This window comes from Arvicola amphibius, chromosome 8, assembly GCF_903992535.2.
Source record: "Arvicola amphibius chromosome 8, mArvAmp1.2, whole genome shotgun sequence".
In the NCBI taxonomy this organism is placed as follows: Eukaryota; Metazoa; Chordata; class Mammalia; order Rodentia; family Cricetidae; genus Arvicola; species Arvicola amphibius.
In genome coordinates, this window is record NC_052054.1 from 67,158,133 (window position 1) to 67,168,275 (window position 10,143).

Consider the following 10,143-nt stretch of genomic DNA (forward strand, 5'->3'; position numbering starts at 1 on the left):
TGAGTGCTGGGAAATGAACCCAGGTCCTGTGCAGGAGCAGGCAGTGCTCTTAACCACTCTGTCATCTCGGACTTCTTTTCCTAAATTCTTACTGGCATGCATTTGCTGTCCATGGTTCTGGATTCCACATTTTCACATAGCTTTCTGCACATTTCCTCCTTGGCCCCACTGCTATATGACCCTGCTCCTGGGAGCGATGATGTCCATTTACCCCAAACAGGGAACTGACAGCAAACCAAAATAACAATAGCACTGAAGTCCAACTCAGTGAGCCAATGAGTTTATCAGAGTTACTTACAGTTGTATAGGTGAGGGGCTACTTACGGGAGCAAGACATCTCAAAGCCAGTTTTATCACTGAAAGCCCGCCCTAGCATGGGCTCACAGAAACTGGCACCTTAGACCTCACTGCACAGCTCCTGGGAACTCAATGCGCTAGAGAGTTCCCTTCCAGGCTGCTCAGCTGGCTGGAGTCTCCTCCAGTTTACGGCTGAGAAGCTAGAACTAACTCCTAGAATTATCCTTCCTTGAAGAAGAATATGAGGTAGAGGGAAGGGTCTTTGGGGGTACCATTTCCTCCAGGAGTAAGGCTTGCCATCTCTGTGTGTCATCTCTAGACTGAAGCACTGTGAGGCCAGCTTTAAAGACTGGATTCATCTTACCAACAATCTTCAAATGAACAGGCACCTGAAGGCTCTGCTAATGACAGCAAGCTCCCCAAACATTTATGCAGTGAAGTACCTGATGCTGAGTTACCTCAGGGAACTGATGTAAGTTTAAATTCTCTTCCTGTCATTATCAGTTGGTAGCTCTAGGGCATCCCTAAAGAAATCCTGGGCCACAATAGGAGAAGGTAGATGTATTTAGCGGGTGGAAGTCTTACAGTTGATGCAATTGTGTGGGTATACAAATGAGCAGCCACGAAAATTAAAGAAGTGTGACAGAGGGAGGGAGCACAAGATAAGGAATACCTGTACTGGCTGATTTTGTCAACTTGACACAAATCTAGACATCTCTGGGGAGAAAAAATACCTTCATCAGATTGGCCCATAGGCAAGTCTGTAGGGCACTTTCTTGATTAATGATTGGTGTGTGAGCCCATTCCACTGTGCCCAACCCTGAGCAGATGGTCCTGGGGTCTATAAGAAAGCAGACTGAACAAGCCATGGGAAGAAAGCCAGTAAGCAACATTCTAACATGGGGTCTGCTTTGTGTTCCTTCCCTGACTTGCCTGGATGATGGGCTGGAGGGTATAAGGTGAAATAAGCCCTTCCATCCCCAAGTTGCTTTTGGAAACAGGAATTTATCAAAGTGATAGAAACCTACCCTGTTGATTAGGGCTCAACAGTTAAGAGAACTTGCCATTCTAGCAGAAGAGCCAAGATCAGCCTCTAGCTACCAATATAGGGTAGCTCAAAAGAGCCTTTAACTCCAACTCCAGAGGATCCAATAACCTTTTCTGGCCAGTATGGTCACCTGAACTCTTGTACACATCCCCCCATGCAGACAGATATGCATAATTTAAAAATAAAATTAATCTTTTTAATGGTATTGCAGTGGTTTGAATAAAATGTCCCCCATAGGCCAATAGGGAGTGTGGCATTGTTGGAATACGTATGGCTTTGATGGAGGAGGTGTGTTGCTAGCTTTGAGGTCTCAGAGACTCAAGCCAGTTGTTTCCTGCTGTGGATCAAGAGAGAGAACTCCCAGCTCCTTCTCCAGTACCATAACTGCCTGCACACTGCTGTGCTCCCCAACATGATGATAATTGGCTGAACCTCTGAACTGTAAGCCAGACCCAATTAAATGCTTGCCATAGTCATGGTGTTTCTTCAGGGCAATAGAACCCCTGAGACAAGTATATACTTATACCTAATACCATAGACTATATCATTATGAGCTCTGTGTGTCCTCCGTCCAACGAACGAAACAGTATTATCATTGCTGTGTTCTCCCCTCTCTGTGCCTATCAACTGTCTTGAATGCAACTGAACAGGCTAGAAACTTTTAACTCCATGGCAGAACTATACACATCCTTAAGCAGGATGGCACACAGGCACATGGGTTTCTATTATCTTACATTTTATGTAGACGGTAGCATCTGCTGTTTTTCCTTTTCAATCAGTAGGTTTTGGTTTTGGGGTTTTTTTGGTTTGACGTTTTTGTTTGTTTGGTTAGTTGGTTAATTTGGTTTTCTGAGACTGGGTTTCTCTGTAGCTTTGGAGCCTGTCCTGGAACTAGCTCTTGTAGATCAAGCTGGCCTCGAACTCACAGAGATCCGCCTGCCTCTGCCTCCTGAGTGCTGGGATTAAAGGTGTGTGCCACCACCTCCTGGCTCACACAAGCAGGTTTTAAATGGACATTTTAGAAGCAGAATTTCAGAGTTGAAGAGGGCTTGTCTTCAGTCTGTAAGATTTTGTGGCTGGCCATGCACATTTTCAGGCCTATTGTCATTGCATAGCAAAGTTCCCAGGACTTGAAATTCTCAGCTGACTCTAGTCAGGTTTTGTCAACCTGTTGAGCAGCAAATGGCACTTTATTGTTTTAATTGATACTTTTGTCATTTTTCTGAATGATCTTATTTTTAATTATTTTTATGTGTGTATTTCCAATGCATATGTATGTACCCACGCACACGCATATCATGGCGCACGTGAAGGTTTGGCGACAACTTGCAAGAGTCAGTTCTCTCCCAACACTATGCTGATCCCAAACTCTAACTCAACTAATTGAGCTTGACAGCAAGAACCTTTGCCTTCCAACCATCTCATTGGCCCAATAATCTTTCTATTCGTCATATTAGCCCTGATCTCTGCACTTGGTGTGTCTTTCCATTTCTAACATCTGGAATTGTGTCTCTTCCTGGGTCAGCTCTCATTGAGTCGGTCACCTTTGCTGTCCTCTTTGTAAAGATTTGCTTAGTTTTATTTTACATGCTTAAGTGTTTGCCTGCATATATGTCTGCATGCAACATGCTTGTCAGAAAGCAGCAGTGAATTCTCTGGATGTGGAGTTAATGGTTGTGAGCCACCATGTGGGTGCTAGGAACCAAATTTAAGTCTTCGGGAAGACCAGCCAGTGTGCTTGACTTACTGAGCCCTCTCTCTATTTCCCTCTCTGTCATACAGTTTTCCTGACCCCATTATTCCTTCAATCTGTTATCCTCTCTTCCACAAAACTTGAAAGTCCTAAGAGCTAGTGACAGAACCATAAGAAGCTTTCTGCTTCTAGAAGGAAAGCTCAGGTTAAAGTGACTGTTCCTCAGCAAAGCACACACACACATACACATGCACACACAATGCACACACATGCGCGAGCACACACACATGCACACACATGCACACATGCACGCACACACATGCACACATGCACACATGCACACACACATACACATGCATGCATGCGTGCACACACACACAAACAAAACAAAAAAGCTAGTTGTGGAAATGAATTTAAACTGTCCCTTGTCAATTGTAGGAGCCAGACTGATCAAGGATACCACAAGAAATCTCACAGAATCAACTAACTGGGGCTCACTGAAGCTCACAGAGACTGAACCAACAACCAGGGAGCCTGCACAGGACTGACCTAGGCCCTCTGCATATATGTTACAATTTTGTAGCTTGGTCTTCTTGTGGGACTTCTAATAATGGGAACAGGGGGCTGTCTCTGACTCCTTTACTGACTTTTAGGATCCTACTCCTCATATTGGGTCACCTTGTTCAGCCTTAATACACGGGAGGTGCTTAGTCTTACTGCAACTTGGTATACCATGGTTTGTTGGTACTCATGGGAGACCTGTCCTTTCCTAAACAGAAACAGAGGAGGAGTTGAAGGGAGGGTAGAAACATAGGGAGGTGGGAGAGAGACAGGGAGGAGAAGAGAGAAGGGAAACTTTGGCCAGGAAGTAAAATAAATAAATAAATTTATATTTATGTGTGTATGTATGTATACATATATAACATATATTATATATGCATGTACATTAAAAACTGTCCCTTGCCTGTGCATTTCTCTTCACAGGCTGGAGAATTGTAACCTCACTGAGGCCTCTTGTCAAGAAATTGCCTTCGTTCTCAGGCACAGTAAGCTGCTGACCCACCTGAGCCTGGCAGAGAATGACTTGAAGGATGCAGGATCAAGGCATATCTGGAATGCTCTGGAACATTTAATGTGTCCTTTGCAAAGACTGGTGTAAGTCTGCAAGAATTTTCTTCCTGAAACTCTGGGGGGATTAGAAGGGGGCAATCAGGAGACTCTATTATGGATTCACTTATGCAGTATGTTAAGTATTGTGATGATTTAGTGTTTCTATAATGTGTAGTCAGCTGAGAAGAGACTCTCAATGAGTGACTGTCTAGATCAAATAGTGGGCCTTTGGGCATGTCTGTGGGAGATTGTCTGATTGAGCTCATTGATTTAGGAAGACTCAGACTGAAAACGGGTATTACCATTCCCTTGACTTGGGTCGTGGACTCTATAAAAGAAGAGAAAGTGAACTGAATACAAGCATGCATTTATATTCTGTGTGTGTGTGTCTCTCTGTCTCTCTGTCTCTGTCTCTCCCTATCTCTGTCTCTCTCTCTATCTCTGTCTCTCTGTCTCTCTCTCTCTCTCTCTCTCTCTCTCTCTCTCTCTCTCTCTCTCTCTCTCTCTCTCTTCTTGACTGTGCATTGACTAGCTGCTTCAGGTTCCAGCTACTTAGATGTTCCCTGAAGCACAGCCGAGGGAAGTGAACACAGCAGTGGGCACCGTACTCACTCAGAGGGTGATACTGGCTAGCGTGCTGGAGTGCTGGCTGGCTTGACCTTGTGCTAAACTTATGCAGGCAACCATGGCTGCTGTGAGATGGTACCTGAGTTCCCAGTAAAGAGCAAAGTTGTTACTATTTCCATTTTGGAGGCAAATGATCTAGTCCTTAACCCAGTTCTCTGAGGTGAGATGAAATTCCAAACTTAGTGTGAAGCCACAGAGTGGAAATTCTCAGATTTGAGGGACATGGAGGAGTATCAGATATTTACCTCTGGAGGAGTCGCTAGCTGGAGGTCACTGAGTCTGAAAACTAGATTGCATTCAATTCCCCTTGGAGATATCATGTATTTGCAAAGCTGTGTTTTCCGTGGTGATGTCATGATGACAGGGATCTTACAGATTAAATGAGGGAAAAGGTTCGTCCTGAAAATAGTGACCAAGTGTTAAGGTTGGCGCCAACCGAGAATATTTAGGAACCTTTGAACTTGTGTTCCCCATCTCCTGTGTTCTGAGTGAGTGCTCTGTCTGCCTCTAAGACCAAAACAGTGCCATGAGACCTGGCTTCCTGCCATAGGAAGAATGTCTTGTTTCTCACACACTGCTGGGAACCAGAATGCATTCCTTTGGCGAGGGGGCATTGAGACAGGGTTCTCTGTGTGGTCCGGCTGCCCTGGAATTCACTCTGTACACCAGGCTGGCCTCGAGCTCACAGAGAACCACCTTCCTCTGCCTCCCAAGTGCTGGGATTAAAGGCATGTGCCCCAATCACCCAGCCAGAATACATTCTAAATGATAGTCTGTTGGCCATTTATCTCACACAAGCATGGGTTCCTTAGATGGCTTTCCTCAGAGTCCATATTGGTCATTTTCTCCTAGATGTGTTGATGTGACCAAATTCCCAACAAGAAGATACTTGAGTGGACAAGAGCTCATTGTGGCTCATGATTGAGGGGAATCTACATTCTTTTCTAACCTGACGGAAAAGGCATAGCAGCAGGCGCATGAGGCTGCTATATAAGGGCACATTGGGTCATTAGGCAGGAACCACAGAGCTGACAGGAAATGGGACTCTAAAACCTCACGATTCAGCTGGCAAGATGGCAAGCCTGTCAACATGAGTTTGAGCCCAGGAACCAACGTGGTTAAAGGAGATAACCAAGTCTTGCAAATTGCCCTTTGACCTCGCTACATGTATGTTATGTCATTGCCACACACACACACACACACACACACACACACACCACTGCCTCCAATTAGTGCTATTTAAGCACATGAGTGTGTGGCCCTCCATTAAAACATTGGCAACCTTCTAGCGACCACACACCCAAAGAAAAATGACTCACCCTCTCCCTCCCTCTGCCATCAACTGCCACTAGCTCTTTGGTTGGTGGGGTTGTGTGAGCCCCTCCCAACTCTGTGCTGAATTTCTAGCTTGATCTTGTGTGGGCCAATGCAGAGGCTGTGAGTTCAGGAGAGCAGTCTTTGTGCCGTGGCCAGAGGGCAGACACCCCTCCCATCTTCCAGTTCTTACTTCTGCCCCCCCTCCCACTTCCACCATGTTCTCTGAGAAGTTAACCAAGATGTCCTAATTACCAAAACCATGAAAGAAATAAGTACAGTCCAAGAGTGATTTGGATGGTGTCTCCTGACAGGCTGAGGCAGTGTTCTTTGACTTCAGCATGCTGTCAATATATAATGTCATCTCTCAAGAACAATAAAATCCTGCAAAGTCTGGACCTGAGCTTCAACAGCCTGATGGACGACGGGATCATCCTACTCTGTGGAGCTCTGGCAGATGCCGACTGCAACTTGTTGGTCCTGGAGTAAGCTGCCTCAATTTTCCCAGTATCTCCCTGTCTCTACCCCAGCCCTGGGGTTAGGAACTCCTGCAGCCATGTCTGTTGTAAGATAACAGCTGCTAAGGGTCTGACGCTTTCCCAGAGAAGTCTCAACTCCCTGAGCCATCTCACTAGACCCTCGTTCCCTCCCCTGAATAATCGCCCTGCAGACCCTGGTGCATAGCAGGGACATGCAGCCTGCTTCATCTGTGGCGGGATTCGGGTCTGTGCACTCTGTGTGAGATGAGCCCTCAGACAGTGAAACATGGTGACTTCTGTGTGTGCGTGTGGCTGGCCTCAAACTCACAGAAATTTGCCCGTCTCTGTCTCCCCGAGTTCTGGGATTAAAGGTGTGTGCTACCACCGCCTAGCCCTTCTATTTCTGCCCCACAGGCTGGAACGGTGTTGGTTCACCTCCGCCTCTTGTCATGCTCTGGCATCCATGCTCTGCAGAAACAGGAAGCTGAGGTACCTGGACCTGAGCAAGAACATTATCAGAATCAGTGGCATGCTGACCTTGGCCGTGGAGTTCCTCAGACAGAGGCGGGCAGAAGAGGTCGTACTGTAAGTTCCATGAGAACCAAATGATCCTTGTTTGGTAATAAGAGTACCAGAGACTCAGTAGCCATTGGGAAGAGGTTCTTTTGTTTGTTTGCTTGGTTTGGGGGGGGGGGGTGTTTTGTTGTTGTTGTATGGTTTGGTTTGGTTTTTCGAGACAGGGTTTCTTTTTTTAATTTATTTGTTTTTTAAAACCATCTTTTCTCATTAACATACCCATCCCAGTCCCACTCCCTTCCCTCCTCCCACTCCCCTGCCTTCTGACACATCACTTTGAGGCAGAACCAGGGCCCTCCCCTCTATAGTTAGGCTGAGCAAGATATCCCTCCAAAATGAATGGGTTCCAAAAAGCCAGTTCAAGCACTAGGGATAAATCCTGACCTCAAAGACTGCCCCGACCACACATCTGTCACCCACATTCAGAGGGCCTAGTTTGGTCCTAAGCAAGTCCCTGCTGTCAGTCCAGAGTCATTGAGCTCCCACTAGCTCAGGTCAGGTATTTCTGTGGGTATCCATATCACGGTATTGACCCCTGGTCGTGTTATTGCTCCTTCCTCTTGGGCTGGTCTCTGGGAGCTTGGCCCAGTGCTTCCCTGTGAATCTCTGCCTCTGCTTCCATCAGTTTCTATGGTGACGATTAAGGTAGTCATAAATCTGATTACGGGGAAGGCCAGTTCAGGCACCCTCTCCACTCTTGCTTAGAATCTATGGTACCTGGATGGCTGGAACCATCCTTGTGAATTCCTGGGAATTTCCCTAGTGCCAAGTTTCTCACTGGCCTCATATTGGCTCCCTCAGTCAAGATATCTCTTTCCTTGCTCTCCCTCTCTGTCCTTCCCCCATCTTGACCATCCTGTTCCCTCAAGTTCTCTTCTCCCTCCCCTTCTCTGTTCTCCTCCTCTTCCACCCTCCCTTCCCCCACCCCACGCTTCCAATTTTCTCAGGAGATCTTGTCTATTTCCCCTTCCCTGAAGGATCCATGTATGTCAAGACGGGGTTTCTTGGTGGTTTTGGAGCCTGTCTGGGAACTCACTCTGTAGACCAGGCTGGCCTTGAGGTTGTTGGGTTTTTTTCCCCTTTTTTTTTACCTCAAAGAAAATGCAGAAAGCTAATATGTCATTTTGTCACAAAATAGTGTTTAATGTAGTTGTGATCTCATTTCCCTGAGTTCCTCAGTGACTGGGTTCTCCAGGGAGCTCGCTTCCAAATGTCTAGCGGAGCTTTCTCCCTAAATTCCCCCATCCTATTGGTTCAGGGCACAGGGCCTCCTCTAATGTACATCCTCCTTTTCTGATGTCAGGTTAGGCAGATGGCTGATTTCCCAACCCTAGGATGAACTGAGAGCACCTAAACAGCAAGCAGGTACCTGCTGCCAGCTAACAAAGGCGTGGCATCAGGGCCCCTTTATCTGCTGCCAGCTAAGAAGGCAGGGCATCAGGGCCCCCTTTATCTGCTTCTCTAGTGAGCGCTCGCTAAACAAATGGACAGTAATGCTCTGTTTCTTACAGGCCTCAGTAGGTCTCCTATGCATAAACACAACTCAACATCTCCTGTGTAGAGCGAGATGCACCATGGGTATGGCTGGAAGTCTAACCGGTTCCTGGGAACTCCCAGCCCCCTTCATGTGCCATTTAGACCAGCCTCCTGTGTGATGGGAAAGGGGTCTGTGTTCTCCTGACTGCTATGCTCTCTCTTTTCATCCTTTCCTTTCTGTTTCCTTCAATTATTTCTGGGTTTTGTTCCTTTTTGTTTCTATGTATCCCTGGGTGGCTTCAGCCTCATCTCCCCCTGCCTCAAGCTCCCTGAGCACCAGGATGATATGGCATGAATTAACATGCCCCTCTCTTCATCCCAAATTTAAGACTTGTTGAGTTGTTATTATTGTAGTATTACTTATACTGTTCACCAGCTGAGTGACTGCCAATCACCTTGTCTGCCTTTGTGCCTCAGTGTCCCTGTCTGTAGGTAGAATTCAAGTGGGTTCTTCATCCATGAGATTTCAGGATTATTATGGGGAATGTACATGTGAGAGACCAAGCACTGACATGTTGTCATCCAGGGGTGGATGTGGGTGCAGGTGTCATTGCAACCGATGCCTTCAGCACCCATACTGTGCAGCAAATTACCTCAATATGTTTTCACCTAAAGCAATGAGCAGACCTTCTGATGGGCAAAGCCACAGAGCTGTCTGACCAGCCATTCAGATCAGGGTGTCTCACCAGGTCTCAGTGAGGCTGTTGCCTAGGATGTGATGGGAGCAGGGAATCTGCTATTCGCACATGTGCCATTGACCAGAGACCAGGAATTTGCTGTCCACACACATGGCCATTGGCCAGAGGACAGAGATCTGCTGTCCACACACGTGGCCATTGGCCAGAGGACAGGAATCTGCTGTCCACACACATGGCCATTGGCCAGAGGACAGGAATCTGCTGTCCACACACGTGGCCTTTGGCCAGAGGACAGGAATCTGCTGTCCACACACATGACCATTAGCCAGAGGACAGGAACCTGCTGTCCACACATGTGGCCTTTGGCCAGAGGACAGGAATCTGCTGTTCGCACACATGGCCATTGGCCAGAGGACAGGAATCTGCTGTCCACACACGTGGCCTTTGGCCAGAGGACAGGAATCTGCTGTCCACACATGTGGCCATTGGCCTGTGCTGTTCTATAGGGTAACTCATGACATTAGCTAGTTTCTTCCAGAATACATGACAAGAGAGATGTACAGAAACACAGAGAGACAGACACATGGAAACAGATTCGGAGAAACATGCAGAGAGAGAGAGAGAGATACGAAGATACCAAGAAAGGCAGAGAGAAACACAGAGGCAGAGATATACAACAGAGAGATGCAAAGAGATACAGAAACCAAGAGACAGACACAGAGAAAGACATTTAACAGAGACACGTGAGGCAGAGATAGAAAGACAGACATGCATACAGAGACACAGAAGGAGACAAGCAGAGACAGGGCCTATACAGGAGCCTGA

At 46.8% G+C, this 10,143-nt stretch overlaps 1 protein-coding gene across 1 annotated transcript in view; it reads left to right on the forward strand.

Moving 5' to 3' along the window:
- The window catches only part of Nlrp8 (NLR family pyrin domain containing 8), a 33,528-nt gene extending 23,704 nt beyond the window's left edge, over positions 1–9,824 (forward strand). The window contains exons 8-12 of the mRNA XM_042055585.1: positions 617–769; positions 4,023–4,193; positions 6,404–6,574; positions 6,983–7,153; positions 9,443–9,824. Of these exons, the coding sequence (XP_041911519.1) occupies positions 617–769; positions 4,023–4,193; positions 6,404–6,574; positions 6,983–7,153; positions 9,443–9,824 (1,048 nt within the window). The remainder of the gene's footprint in view (positions 1–616; positions 770–4,022; positions 4,194–6,403; positions 6,575–6,982; positions 7,154–9,442) is intronic.
- The last annotated feature ends 319 nt before the right edge of the window (positions 9,825–10,143 follow it).